Source organism: Physella acuta, unplaced genomic scaffold (assembly GCF_028476545.2).
Source record: "Physella acuta isolate Inbredline_101_S28 unplaced genomic scaffold, ASM2847654v3 ptg000900l, whole genome shotgun sequence".
In the NCBI taxonomy this organism is placed as follows: domain Eukaryota; kingdom Metazoa; phylum Mollusca; class Gastropoda; family Physidae; genus Physella; species Physella acuta.
Genome location: NW_026732417.1, coordinates 226,085 through 241,281, shown reverse-complemented (window position 1 = coordinate 241,281; position 15,197 = coordinate 226,085). Strand labels below are relative to the sequence as shown.

General features: G+C 36.5%; 1 protein-coding gene across 1 annotated transcript; it reads left to right on the top strand.

Annotated features, from left to right (window-relative positions):
* Positions 1-9,212: 9,212 nt before the first annotated feature.
* LOC131953021 (tubulin beta-4 chain) lies at positions 9,213-15,179 on the top strand. The gene is made up of 8 exons (XM_059316003.1): positions 9,213-9,390; positions 12,071-12,179; positions 12,455-12,682; positions 12,861-12,988; positions 13,103-13,425; positions 13,612-13,852; positions 14,015-14,087; positions 14,268-15,179. The coding sequence occupies exons 1-8, from the start codon at positions 9,334-9,336 to the stop codon at positions 14,450-14,452; spliced, it is 1,344 nt and encodes a 447-aa protein (XP_059171986.1). The 5' UTR covers positions 9,213-9,333; the 3' UTR covers positions 14,453-15,179.
* The last annotated feature ends 18 nt before the right edge of the window (positions 15,180-15,197 follow it).

The window sequence follows — 15,197 nt, the reverse complement described above, 5'->3', positions numbered from 1 at the left end:
AATATAGTATGCGAAGATTAAAGAATTTGTTTAGATAGACAGCGTAGGTGTGCGTGACAAAAATGAAACAATCCTACCACGTCAGGTGGACGAAACTAGATAAAAGGGAATGAAATAACAATAAAGACACACCTTCGAATCAAGGTAGCCGCCCGCTTTGATGGCAGAGACATGCCTTATTGGAAAGATATCCGCCCTCCATGGACAATACATCTAGCATCTAAAGTCAATTGTTATGCGTCGGTCACACCTTAGTGATCAGGTGACAAATGCTTATTTAAACGACAGCGGTCATCGCGAAGCGAAGTTTGTCGTAGCGTACATGCAAACAAAGCAGTATTAGATGTGATTACTCAGCTAAGCCCTCTTTCGTTACCTCGCAGATAGGGTATAGGGCATTAGTTTCTAATGAATTTCTGTTTATAAAAGCCATAAGTAGAGCAGCAGGCAAAGAGATTAGGAAATGTCAAGTAAGAACATGTAGACTACAGCGGAAGCTCACACAATACACGTTCACATAGTATTGGAAATGTGTGACCATAACGATGTACCTGATAGCAATGAAACGTACACTTTATTTTTGTGTTGATGATGCAGTAAAAACAACAGTTTTAAGTTACCAACCTGAAGACCCATTCACATTTGTTTGTTAAGTTTAACAAATTCATTTTATAACAATCATTTTGCGTAAAAAGAGTAAACAAAACCATATTGACAGTAAATTTTAAAAAAGTTCAAATCAACTAAAATCATCGTACACAGTGGCGTAGCGAGGTCGGGTGTCACCCGGTGCGGCACTTAATGGTGTCACCCCCCCAGAGGCATAGAGACCCTTCCCAGGGACAAACTTTCAAGTTTTCGATTTGCACCCCCCCCTCAAACTTTCGATTTGCACCCCCCCTCAAACTTTCGATTTGCACCCCCCCCCCCTCAAGTTTTCGATTTGCACCCCCCCCCCCCAAACTTTCGATTTGCACCCCCCCTCGAGTTTTTCTCTATATATTTTGCTATTTTTTGCCTTGGTGTCACCCCCTAAATGGTGTCACCCGGTGCGGTCCGCACCCCCCGCCCCCCCCCCCCCCCCCCTCGCTACGCCCCTGATCGTACATACTAATAAAATTTTGCTGTGAGATATTTTGTCTGAGATCATTTGTCCATGATATCATTTGTCCTGATATATTTTGTCCTGGTATCTTTTGTCCGTGAGATCATTTGTCCTTGAGATCATTTGTCCTGAGATCATTTGTCTTGAGATCATTTGTCCGTGAGATATTTTGTCTGAGATATTTTGTCTGAGATCATTTGTCCTGAGATCATTTGTCATGGAACCATATATATATATATGTATATATATATATATATATATATATATATATATATATATATATATATATATTATATATATATATGGTGCTAAACCACGGACGCCGAAGGGATCAGTGACTCCACTACAGCCTTTAATTTCTATAGTCAGAGAGAATACGGTGCTACTCCAACACCACAACAAAAGCCGGGTAGCAACAAATGAACGAACACATTTAACCTACACAACAGCACACTATGGGTATACTATAGGCCTACTCACTGTGTTTGTAAGTCTAACACACGGCGAGGTACCGTCCCGTAACTCCCGTGATTTAGGAAGGATACTTTCGGATCCAATAAAAATTCCTTCTCGCGAATCTCTCTCCCGAATTTGACGTCTGCTAATCCAGTCGTGTCGAGCGTCCGTTCCGATGGTTGGTTGCCTGGATCTTAAAAATTAGAATTAATAAATAACGTCTGCAAGTTTATATAAGATTATTACAATACACCGCAACAAATTAATGAATTGGGAAAAAATAAATCGAACACAGCACTGAACTCCTAATTAGGGAGGAAAATAAAATAAACCAACTAATATTTAAATAGCTCCCAACTCTCAATTAATCCGGCGTCTAGACTACATACATGCATCCATTCTTGGTGTGTAAATAGCAGTGTTGCGAGTTTGAAGCAATACAAACTGGGTCAAAGTTTTTAAGTGAAGTTAGTTTTTGTCTTGAGGGCCGAACCGCCAGCCAACTGCATCGTCGCGCGCGACGGTCAACAGATGCAGATCAGTTTATCATAGGCGTATCTGAGAAAATCGTCAGGTTCATTTTTTACAGATCTTTTATGAGTCTTTAATGGAATTGGTGTTGTGGTTATAATATTTATGATTTAAATGCAAAGGAAATGGGGAGAGAGATGTGTGTTGGCCTACAGATTTATGTAATCTTATAGGCCTACTCAAGTATACTGCTTGTCTTGATGTGAATTTTAACAACTTTAAATTATAAACACACCATTAACATATTCACATATTATTTTAGCTTTTTTTTTGTGTTTGTGGGGAGGGATGTAGAAATGAGGGCCTTCATGAATACTCATGATCTGAGCATTTCGCTGTATCGACCTTTTTGTAAGCACAAATGTAGCCTATTTATTGGTGTCACTGCTCTTGATGATTGTAAGCTTCCCCCCCCCCCCCAATACCTGCTTTTTCTGGATAACTGTGCTAAGTTACTAAATCTTATAACCCCTCCCTCCATCATCTCTCGTCATCATCTTGATCATTCCATTGTACCCCTTGTGCAGCATAGGGACACAACCACATCTGTCCATTGTACTCGGCTCTGGGCTGTTCCTCCAATTTAGACCCACGTCATTCCGGCTTCTTCTGCTTCACTGACAGCTGGCCTTTTCCTTGTTTGTCCTGGTCTATCTACTTTCTTCTTTCCTTGGGGATTCCAATCTAGTGCCTGTCTGGTGATGTTGCAAGTTGATTTACGCAAGGTGTATCCAATCCATCCCCATTTGCGCCTTTGTATTTCTTTGCCAATAGTTTTTCCTCCACAGTTCAGCATTGGTAATTTTTGTGTGACCATATGTCAAGATTGGTGAAAGATATATGCGTTGCACCAGAATTAAGTAACACTAACCTAATTCCTAAGATTGAACCTAACAACCTTATACATCAAGCCAACGATTAATCAAATTAAACCACAGGCTGATAAGATGTGTAACGCTTTACTTACTGTCTAGTCATGCTGAGGTCATTGTTTTAGGTCTTATCTTCCAGTTCCACGACAAGGTTGCCCATCCCGCTACGTCTCATGGTCGAATTTATAGTAAGTCAATTAAAGTCAATTAAAGTGGCCTGCAAACACATGCACACACACATACATACATACATCATTTCCCGTGCGCACACATACATACATACATACATACATACATACATACATACATACATACATACATACATACATACATACATACATACATACATACATACACCCATATATATATATATATATATATATATATATATATATATATATATATATATATATATATATATATGCGCTATATTCACCCATTAACGCACTCGCAAATAAATGTTACGCATCCCCACACGCAAGACGCAAAGAAAACAAAAACTTCGTTACATGAAAGACACACATCTGCCTCTACACGAGGAAGACACACCTTTACGTCCAAGTTTTACATACGGAAGCCAGAAAACACAAACTTCCTTACAAGGAAGAAGCAAGCTTGCTTACAAGTGAAAGGAAGAAACAAACTTACCTACCAAGTGGACACGCCTTTGCTTCCAAACTAGATTTAGTACACCTCTTCCCGTCGATAATATCACGCGAGTGCATGTAGGTAATCCGGGTCGATAAAATTTAAAAAAAAAAAGACAAATATTTACTAAATAGATTTTGTAGATAAAAATTGTTGGTGAACCAAACTTAAAGTGGCGTAGACAACTCAGGCCAAAAAGATGGCATTTAGTGGACCCTCACTAAACAGATGGAGGACATAGATTTTGAGGATAACATCAGCCTCCTCTCACACTCATAACGACAACAACATGCCCAGTCCAAGCTAAGAGAAGAAGCACTTTAAGGCAGGCATGAAGATCAACTGAAAAAAAAAAAAAAACAACAGGTGATGAGATATAAAAATAAACATGATTTCTTACTTAAGATACAAGAAATGACTATTTCATAGGTGGATTTCTTCACATCTTTAGGAAATGTAGTGAGCAAGGATGGAGTAGACGAGGACGCGGGCGGGGCCTTATTAAAGGACAACCCAGTTCTGCTGTACTAGCTATATTTAAATACAGGAGCGGTAACTCTCGTTTACTATAGTCCTATACTAAACCATGTAAATTTTTGTAATGTACTTTTGACAGTCCTGTTTCAAGAACAAGCAATATAGTTCAGTGACATGCCTCCACAAATCTATATAATGATTTTTTTTAAAAATAGCTAATAACGGCAACATGTTTTTTACTCTAGTGTGCGTTACGTATACATTCTTTTAATATGTATCACTAGCAACAAAATCAGCTGACGGTTATTTACGACACATGGAGTATAGTTTGAACAAGAAAAGTGCAATGGTAAAAGGCAACGTTAAGCTTTCTTGTACTTGTTACCTGAAAATGTTGACCAATTATGTCCCATGGTACCAATATTAACCCCTTTTGTCCCATGTTACCAGAAAATGTTGACCCCTTCAATTTTAGTCCAATGGTACCAGAAAATGTTAACCCCTTTAGTCCCATGTTACCTGAAAATGTTAACCCCTTTAGTTTTAGTCCTGTGTTACCTGAAAATGTTAACCCCTTTTGTCCCATGGTACCAGAAAAATGTTACTTCCCATGGAAACAGAAAAGTTTATCCCCATGTTAGGCCTGTGAAAACTACTTTCCCCCATGGTACCCCCCCCCCTCCCACCCCAAACACATAAAAAATATTACCGTCCTCCTCCCTAACACCAAGTCATTTAAAAAAAACATTACATTGGTTTTATTAAATACATTTTTGGTTGCCTCTTTGTTTGGTGTAAGCTCAATCAGAGGCGTAGCGAAGGGGGCGGGGGGTGCGGACCGCACCGGGTGACACCATTTAGGGGGGGGGGGTGACACCAAGGCAAAAAATAGTAAAATATATAGAGAAAAACTTGAGGGGGGAGGGGTGCAAATCGAAAGTTCGAGGGGGGTGTGCTAATCGAAAGTTTGAGGGGGGGGGTGTGCAAATCGAAAATTTGAGGGGGGGGGGGATGCAAATCGAAAATTTGAAAGTTTGTCCCCAGAAAGGGTCGCTACGCCTCTGGGGGGTGACACCATTAAGTGCCGCACCGGGTGACACCCGACCTTGCTACGCCACTGAGCTCAATACACTTCAGCACTTTTACTAATTTTACACCAGTCATTTTGTGAAGGGATGCCCTGGTTTGTTGGTTGATGCCTGACGTCTTTTTAGGGTAAAGTCGTTTTGGCTTTTTTGTGACAATGAGTGATGGTGGAGAGGGGAGGTAAAAAAAAAATCGCCCCAAAAAAGCGTGACGTCATTTATGGATAATCCCTGAGCATGTTCAGTGTAGAACAGAATAAACACTCCAAGCAGTGTTTGATAATTCAACACCATTTCACTATACATCTAATTCATCACCTTTTCCTTTTTCTTGCCCAAGATGCATGGGGCAGATGAAGTAGAGTTTATCTATTTAGATGACATTGACATTCAAAAGATCTGTTTAAATGACGTTGGCATTCAACGATAGGGAGCTCAGTCAACGTAGAATATAAAATGTATGAATTTCTTTTCACGTTTAAATGACATCTTTCTAAAACGCGAAATAGCGGCTAACATTTCAGTTTCTTACATTATTATTTTTTTAAATGAAAAAAAATGTGACTTCACATAATCTGAACACACCCACTCCTCCTAGGATTGTGACGTCATTTATGGACGACCCCCCCCCCCCCCCTCATGGTAGCAGTTGCGTCTTGAGGTTGGGTAACAATGGTCGAATCAACTCTAGAGTGTCACCCCCTCCCCTATCATTGTGACGTTCGTTTACTGCATAGTAGTTGTGGCCAAGGAGAGTTACACTAATACACAAGGCGGATAACTACTATAATGAAGCTCATAGAAGTCTTAACTGCATTACGCGCCCTTGATAGTTTAGAAAGTTTTACGTAGCAATTATTTTGATTGTAGTAAGGACATAAATTATACAAACGTGTTACTTTTCTTTAGAATGTGTAGACGGGGGTGGGGGTGGTGAAGGAGAACTTTTTGACCTTATTATCGAGAGGGGGGGGGTCTTTTTGTGACGACCTATGGCGATATAGGGGCGACGTGTGACGTCATTTATCGAACACCACTTAAACATTTACATAACACTGAAACAGAAAACAAATGACTTTTAGCTCTTGTCTATAGTATTAGCTGTAGGCTATCCGCAACATCGAATAGCCGTAATTCACCCCCGCGAAATACATTTCCTTATCGAGTCATTTGCATGTGGACAATAGGTAGGCTACCTAAATATTATGTCGGTCTGGCTAATATACATTGTACATTTGTATGTAGGCTTCTAGCAGTTTGAACTTTTTAAAACAATCAGTAAGATTTCGCTTCACCGATTTCATTTTTATAGTAACAGGCTTAAATTTATACATTTCTCAAGGACAGATTTGTGATTTAATTCTTACTACAAATACTAAAAATAAACAATCATTATAACCTCTATAGTAATCTGATATATTCGCATGTTTATTACAATTAGTTTGTAGGCCTGCATCTCTTTTATTTATCTTTAAAGCGCACGATTCTAGGCCCCTATATGCCTATATTTTAAATGCCGAGAGAAGTGTAAACCTTCTCCGCCTATACTAGGCCTATATTGCGTAGTTATCTAAAAAGGCGCTCCTTTTAAATGCCAGTATGAGACCTAGATCTAAAAGCCTATTAAAATTTAAAAGGCCCCAAAGACGCGCGGTTCAATCGTGCCGCGGGAAATATAACGACAACCTAAGAACCAATAAAAAACGTTCTTTTCAGCAACAATGGATGCAGAGGCGGAGACAATTTATCGATTTTTTAAAATAGTAATATATTATTAAGCACAGTGTCGGCATACTTGGTCAATATTTTAAGAACTAAATTAGATCTATGTATGAAATATAATCTAGGTCTACGACTAATTTAACTCTCTCTTAAACGTTAGTAACTTTGACAAGATACAAAATAGTTTATTAGCATAGGCACAACAACCATATTTGTTCATAATTGTAGGTCTATATAAATGAAAGCTTATGGTCTTTTTCCTAATAATATTTACAATTAATTTTTTAAAATCGTAATGCCTCAGTGCAAAATTAACTTTGTATGATTTTTCAATTTACTTAAAATTTCTCCGTGAATAGATCTAGTAATTAATTCTTGCGACACTGTGGTTTTATTGGGGTTCAAATATACCAGTGTTTCTTTCAGACTTTTTTCTCCGGGGGGGGGGATGCCCTTGAAACTTTTGAGTAGGGGGTGGACACGTATAAAAAAGTATAAATATTTCCTATATTAATTTATAATTCGGACAGGGGAGGGGGTGGTACTGGTAGACCTGAGCCACGACCCCCCCCCTCCGAAGAGATACCTGAAAGAAACACTGAGATGTACTATATAGCCCAGTAATAGGTCTATAGAAGATCCTTTCATTTTTTTATCATCTGGAAAAAAAAATAGAACTACAGATCTATGTCTACCGGGGGTTGATTGTGGTCTTTGGCATATGAAGGAGTTAAAGTAATTTAATTTTTGATGCAGTCTAACAATGTCAATTTTTTTAACAGTCATATAATTAAATATAGATTCTAAGTCTGAGTGGCTAGACTTGTGCGTGATGAATATATTATAATATAAGCTGATTTAATATAATTAAATCAGGTGGACTTTTGTTCATCTGCCATATTTTGACATCAGGTCCCAATTGGGCGGTTTTCTATTTGCACAACATATTTTAGACTTAGGCTTTCAACATTTTATCAATTGAAAAACAGAGTTAATTCTACGTCACATTTTCTTACCCCCATCCCCGAACCTCACAATTCAGCGATAAACTTAATTCTAAATAAAGAAGAAAAAATCGCGAAAATAAGAATATGCCTAATAAAAATTGAAGGCAGTGTTGTGTAACATTGTCCTATTCGGATTATTCCTATAGCATACCATTACCAACACCACCCCTTAAAATACAGTAGGTCTAGGCTATATATGATAAACCACCCATACCCTCTTAGTGTCACTTGACCAGAATTTGAATTTCTAGCCCTGAGCTGATCTAGGCCTAGCCCTGACAACCCAATTATAATCCTGATTCTCACAGCGATACCGAAAGAAAGTTTGTCTTACTTGCCAAAGTATTTAAAAAGAAATAACCATTGATGGTTTGGTCGATGTGCAACTGATTTAATGGACACCAGCGAGAAAAGTCTCAAAGGTATTTGAGAGGTGTATAAATTCATTAAAAAATCATGCACAGCGTATTTACAATTAATATGGTTATAAAATCCTGCCTGTCTGGTTTTTTTCGGACTTTACTAAAGATTGGATGTATTTGATGTTTATAATATTCTCGGTAACTAAATAAAAATTAAAAAAAAAGCAAAAACAATTTGGTTTTCACGTGTAATGGCGACATAAACATGGCATCCTGCTATTGGATAGGCTGCCATAGATTTTATTGTACACATTGTAAGCTAAAAATAGAAAACTAGGTCATGGGGTTTTAAATTTGCATTGTAATTTAAAAACTTGATCTGCAAAGTTTTGTAAACAAATAGTTATCGATTACTAAGTTACTGTACAGCCAATCAATATTTGTCTTACGAAAGTGAAACATCCGGTTATAACTTAGGCTTGATGAAAATAAATAGAAATGTAGCCTTAAACTCAACAAATTATTTTCAAGTTCTCTGGATTTGCAACTTTTATAGCATTTATTCTAAGAATATAAAATTTCTAAATTAATTTTAGGCTTAAGTTTTTATTTTTTATTTTTTTTTACGGTCTAAATCTAAAAAGCACGTTTTTATTCCATGACAACAACATTATGGAAGGAATCTCGTCAACTCGCTCGCCTCCATTTAACAGTGTTAAGGCTTATTAAATATAGGCCTAGAGAATATAAATATATTCAATTATTTTTCTTTCTGAATAGACTATCCTTAAAAAATAATATTGTGTAGATCTAAATCTAATTATGCCAAGGTTCTGCGGCTAAACTGTTTATTTTTAGGAACAAATCCGTCTTTGCTGCAGAGAGCCTACCCTCTTCCATCTCTCTCAACGCCTTTGCATCGTTCATGAACTGCTTGCAACGCTTTCTCGCGCGCGGTGACGTAGCTAGATTGACGCGCTTAGCCATTATTTAAATACCCAGCTAGTTCTAGGCCTTGTCTACTTGTGGAGCTTTTTGGCTGCTGTTGCAAGTAAACACTATTTCAAAATGCGTGAAATTGTTCATCTTCAAGCAGGACAGTGTGGAAATCAGATCGGAGCAAAGGTAATGACGGCCCATTAATTAATAACATCCAAAATTTACATAATCGATCTCTAGACAAGATCTATCTAGATCTAGATCTAGATTGATTCTAGATCTAGAATCTAGATTTAGATCTAGATCTAGGTCTAGGACAGTCTAGGTAGATCTAGATATCGACAGCTGATCTACCAATAACTTAAATATATCTTGTCTTATCTAGATCTAGAGTCTAGATCTTGATCGATCTACATCTTAGTCTAGATCTATTCTATAGATTAGATCTATTCTATAGAGTCCTTTCACATGACGTCACGTCCGTTCGTGATACCTACGCCCGCCGCCACAGTGGTGTACATCAGACGTAAACACAATCAGCTGTTCGCCAGCGCTGGACATGTTCACTGTATGTAAAGAACCGCACCCGCGGAAAAGGAAAAATACGTTAAAAAACTTGAACTCTTAGGAATTGAAGATCCTTATACTGTTATTGACAGTTTCGTATAAATAAATATGTGGACAAAATTTCTAAATAAAAATACTGTTAGTAATACTGTTTGCGTTTAGAGTTAAAGTAGCCGAATCTGATCAAATGCAGTTCTCGATACTTTGTTTCAGGTAAGGACAGTAAAATAATAAACTTCATTTTAATTATAAAAGATAACTATTAATAATTAATAAAACAAATATGCTCGACCTTCACAAATACTAATATGTAGTAAAAGACAAAGTCAAAAGTAATAGGCTAATAAGAATAATAAGATCTAATAGTAGGCCTAATACCTGGCTCCGCTGGGTAGACATAGAATCTAGAATCTACTTCTTTACTTAAATTTAATTACTTTAGATCTACATTCGATTCAAAATACACCCATAATAAATCAAAAGTAGTCATAATAGGCCTAATAAAGCATTTAATTGTCTCTAATATCTAAAATCTCGCTCTATTAGTATTATCTAATCATTTTTTTAGCAAACGAAATTTTCTGAAATTGAAATAGATTTTATGACTAGACTTAGATCTAGAATCTGCTACTTAAATTAAATTGTAAAAACTTTATACAAGCATGTAGTTGATATTATTGTAGTAGAAGGCTTTAATAAATTACTAAGGCCTAACTACTTTGTTGTCTTTTTACAGCAATATGTATCTGATACTGGACTGAGTTTAATTAAATTCAAATTCATATCTAGTAATTGGTCTACTAAGTTTTTGTAGCCTAGTAGTACAATCTAGATCATACCAGCCAACAACAAATAACCACATTATTATTATTTGGTTAATGATTAGGCTAATTTTTTTTTTAAATCCACTGTTTATAAAAGAAACAAATCAAGCTAGAAACATTATAAGTGAGATGGTTTAGAATAATAACAATGGACCCAGTCTACAATTGATACAATTGCAGGTCTACATAGGGCCTACAGTCTAATAGTTTACAGTTGGCACCTAGTGTGTAGCTAGTATACTAGTGTGTAGCTGTCCAGAGTTAAGATTCTTAATGCCTTAATGCTTTCCCCTGATAAGCCGTGTGTGCTATAAATGACATAACATGACACCGAGGTGAGAAGCGTTGAGGGGAGAGCAGTGGGACTTTCCCTTTTGTTCTCCCTGCTGGGCCCTGAGGGTCAAAATTATATAAGAAATACTATCTCTGTGGGGCTGGGTATCACGGAGGTGAGACATTTTCAGGGGAGGGCAGGGCAGACTCCTCTTTGGTTTTATTGTGGGCTAGATACAGGTGGGGGCAGCCATCGTGAGGGTTGAACGTCAGTATTAATGTGTCTGATCACTTCCCTGCTGGATTATAAGGTCTTAAATTGTATAACATGCTACCCAGATTGGTTATTCCATGGATTATATTAGCCGTTGTAGTGTGGGTTTTGTAGGAGTTAAGTGGTCTCACGTTTGCTACAGTAGATAACCTCTAATATATTACTGCATTTGATCAGATTCGTCTACTTAAACTCTAAACGCAAACGGTATTACTAACAGTATTTTTATTTAGAAATTTCGGCCACATATTTATATTATCCACGAAACTGTCAATAACTGTATAAGGATCTTCAATTCCTAAGAGTTCAAGTTTTTTAACGTATTTTTCCTTTTCCGCGGTCGCGATTCTTTACATGCGGTGAACACGTCCAGCGCTGGTGAACACGTCCAGCGCTGGCGAACAGCTGATTGTGTTTACGTCTGATGTACACCACTGTGGCGGCGGGCGTAGGTATCACGTGATTTAGGTCACGTGTTTGCAAGGACTCTATAGATGCGACCCCCTCCCCGTTGGTCTAGGGTGGTCCCTGATGCCTGAGTTGAAAGAACTAGAATCTGCCTTAACCCTCTCTGCTTCCCTTGTTGCCAGCAGTGTTTCTTCCAGAGGGGGGGGGGGGGGACGACGACACTGTTTAATGTTTAAAAAAGTATATAGATCTAGATCTAATCTATTTATTTTCTAGATCTCAAGTATATAGATTCTAGATCTAAATTCCATTTCGATCCCCCCCCCCCCCTGAAGAGATGCCTGGAAGAAACTCTGGTTGCTAGCATTCTCTATGAACTTATGAATGATTGAATTACAAGATGACCTCTTACTTAAATTTGCGTCATGTACTGTGTTAAATGAAAAACTGCTCAAATTTTGGTGTATTAAGAATATTTCTAGATTCTAGATGTCTATATTTTTATAATTTTTTGTTTCAGTTTTGGGAAGTAATATCTGATGAACATGGAATTGATCCAACTGGAACATATCATGGAGATAGTGATCTACAACTAGAGAGAATAAATGTTTATTACAATGAAGCCACAGGTGATATTTTAAATTTAGATTAAAATGTATAGGCTATCTGATATATTCTAGTTAAACCAGAGCTTCTGTAGCTGATATAATAATAATTAATAAATTAAAATATAGGCCTAATCATTAGCAGATTAAGTAATGTAGTAAATTAGTAGGCACAGGCTTGTATCTAGTTGTTTTTTTTTCCTGTTAGTATTCTAGCAAATAGATCTAGAATCTAGTATCATTTTTTTTCAATACCCACTTGAAATTAAAACTAATTTGGAAAATTCATTCCTCTCTAGGTGGCAAGTATGTCCCCAGGGCTGTTCTGGTGGATCTTGAACCAGGTACAATGGACAGTGTTAGATCTGGTCCTTTTGGGCAGATTTTTAGACCAGACAACTTTGTTTTTGGTCAGTCAGGAGCTGGTAACAACTGGGCTAAAGGTCATTACACAGAGGGAGCAGAGTTGGTAGATGCTGTGCTTGATGTGGTTCGGAAAGAAGCAGAAGGATGTGATTGTTTACAAGGTAATTTAATAATGAATGTCTTGTATTTGTATGCCTAATGTGTGAAAATTTAGTAGTTAAATTTAAAAAAAATTAGGGAACTACCTAGTTTATAATATGTTTTGTGTGTTGGTAGAATTTATATATGATAACATTATAAAAGTTAATGCCTTTTTTTATTGTGCTTCCTTAAAATCAGGTTTTCAGTTGACACACTCACTTGGAGGAGGAACTGGTTCTGGAATGGGAACTCTCCTTATAAGCAAGATTAGAGAGGAATATCCTGATAGAATAATGAACACTTTTTCAGTTGTTCCTTCTCCTAAGGTCAGTTTTAAAAATAAAGACCCTTATTTAAATAGTGTAAGCCTACATACAGTTGCTGAGTATTTAAACATTTTTTTTTTACTGTTGAGTTTTGAATATATATTGTTTTTCTAGGTTTCAGATACAGTTGTGGAGCCCTACAATGCAACCCTATCAGTTCACCAATTAGTTGAAAATACAGATGAAACTTACTGCATTGATAATGAAGCCCTCTATGACATTTGCTTTAGAACCCTAAAATTAACAACGCCAACATATGGGGATCTTAACCATTTAGTCAGTGCAACTATGTCAGGTGTTACCACATGCCTTAGATTCCCTGGTCAACTCAATGCTGATTTGAGAAAATTGGCAGTCAATATGGTTCCTTTCCCTCGTCTTCACTTCTTCATGCCTGGGTTTGCCCCTCTCACCTCTAGAGGTAGCCAGCAGTACAGGTAAGATTATATTCAACTCATTTATTCTCAAACATTGGGTACTAAAAAGTTTTTTAAATATATATATTTTTTTTATATATAACTTGCACAAAAATATGCATGTACAATTTTTACAAAAGGTATATTACAAAAATAATATTGCAAAATGTGGTTAAAATTTTAAAATATTTTTGTTGCTGGTTCCAGAGCTTTGACTGTGCCTGAGCTCACCCAACAGATGTTTGACGCGAAAAATATGATGGCTGCCTGTGACCCACGACACGGACGCTACTTGACAGTGGCTGCTATGTTCCGTGGTCGTATGTCCATGAAGGAGGTCGATGAGCAAATGTTGAATGTCCAAAACAAGAACTCTTCTTACTTTGTGGAATGGATTCCCAATAATGTTAAAACTGCAGTTTGTGATATCCCACCACGTGGTTTGAAGGTAACATTTTAACCATGCTAGTTTAGCAATAACTCTTAGTGTCCATGAATATATCGACATAAATTATTTTTATAGTTCTCATTGTTTCTTACATAATTATAGAATATAACATTACAAATTTCAAACTTTTAAATTTAACTTCCTTTTTGAACTGCTTTTCAGATGTCTGCCACTTTTATTGGTAATAGTACTGCCATTCAAGAGCTATTCAAGCGTGTTTCTGAACAATTTACTGGTAAGGTCTTAGTCAATGTAGCTAGTTATGTGTGTCTAAGATTATTATAGCTTATGTGGTCAATAAATACCCACTTCTGTTCACTAATTATGCCATGCCTTTATACTTATCTATTCTTTTTCAGTTGATTTATATGCATGTTGTTGAATTTTTCTTACAATATTTCTTTTTCTTTGTTAGCTATGTTTCGGCGTAAAGCTTTCCTTCATTGGTATACTGGTGAAGGTATGGATGAAATGGAATTCACCGAAGCAGAATCCAATATGAATGATTTAGTTTCTGAATATCAGCAGTACCAGGATGCAACAGCTGAAGATGAGGGAGAATTTGAGGAGGGAGAGGAAGAAGAGGGACAGATGAATTAATTAAACAAAAGTGGTATTTTTTTTCTACCATGTCATTTGTATCTGTAGTTGTGAACTACTGAAACAATTTGTGACATTCTACTTCAAAATCAGTTTTTTTTTTGTAAAAAAATAAATAAAAAATAGGTTTACATGTCTTGCAGGTAGCAATGCATTGTTTTTTGTTGCAGAATGTGGATATTTTTTTTAACAAAAATCAGATTTGTAATTTTAAAATTGCCAATTTGTCATGAACCATCTATTGATGGTATTTTTAAAAACAATTTGACAATGTGCTGATTCACTACAAAAAGTTAATTTTAACTTTGCTGCATTTTTTATATTTTGATAAAAATGTTGTGCTTGTATTTCTTAGGATATTAACAGATCTTCATTTGAACTGGAAATTTGGCAGAAGTATTACAATATGTGATGTTGATCACATACTTTTATGTCTAAAAGATGTGATACATTTTAGTACTGGTATTTTATGTGTATTTGTTACTTTTGTAAGGCTTTTAGTGACTGCAACTAACATACATATTCCAATGTTAATGCATCCATTGTAATTTTTTTAACATGGTGTTCATTAAGTGTGCATAATTCCATTTTTAGTTTCTGATACATTTTTATCAAAAACTTGTAACACTAGGGATTTGCTTTTGCTGTCCTATTTTGTTTTTTGAGTTTCCACTTTTTGTATTAATATATGCTATTAAATATTTTTAAAGAAAATCCTTTTTCATTTGTGTTTTTAAATTAAGTT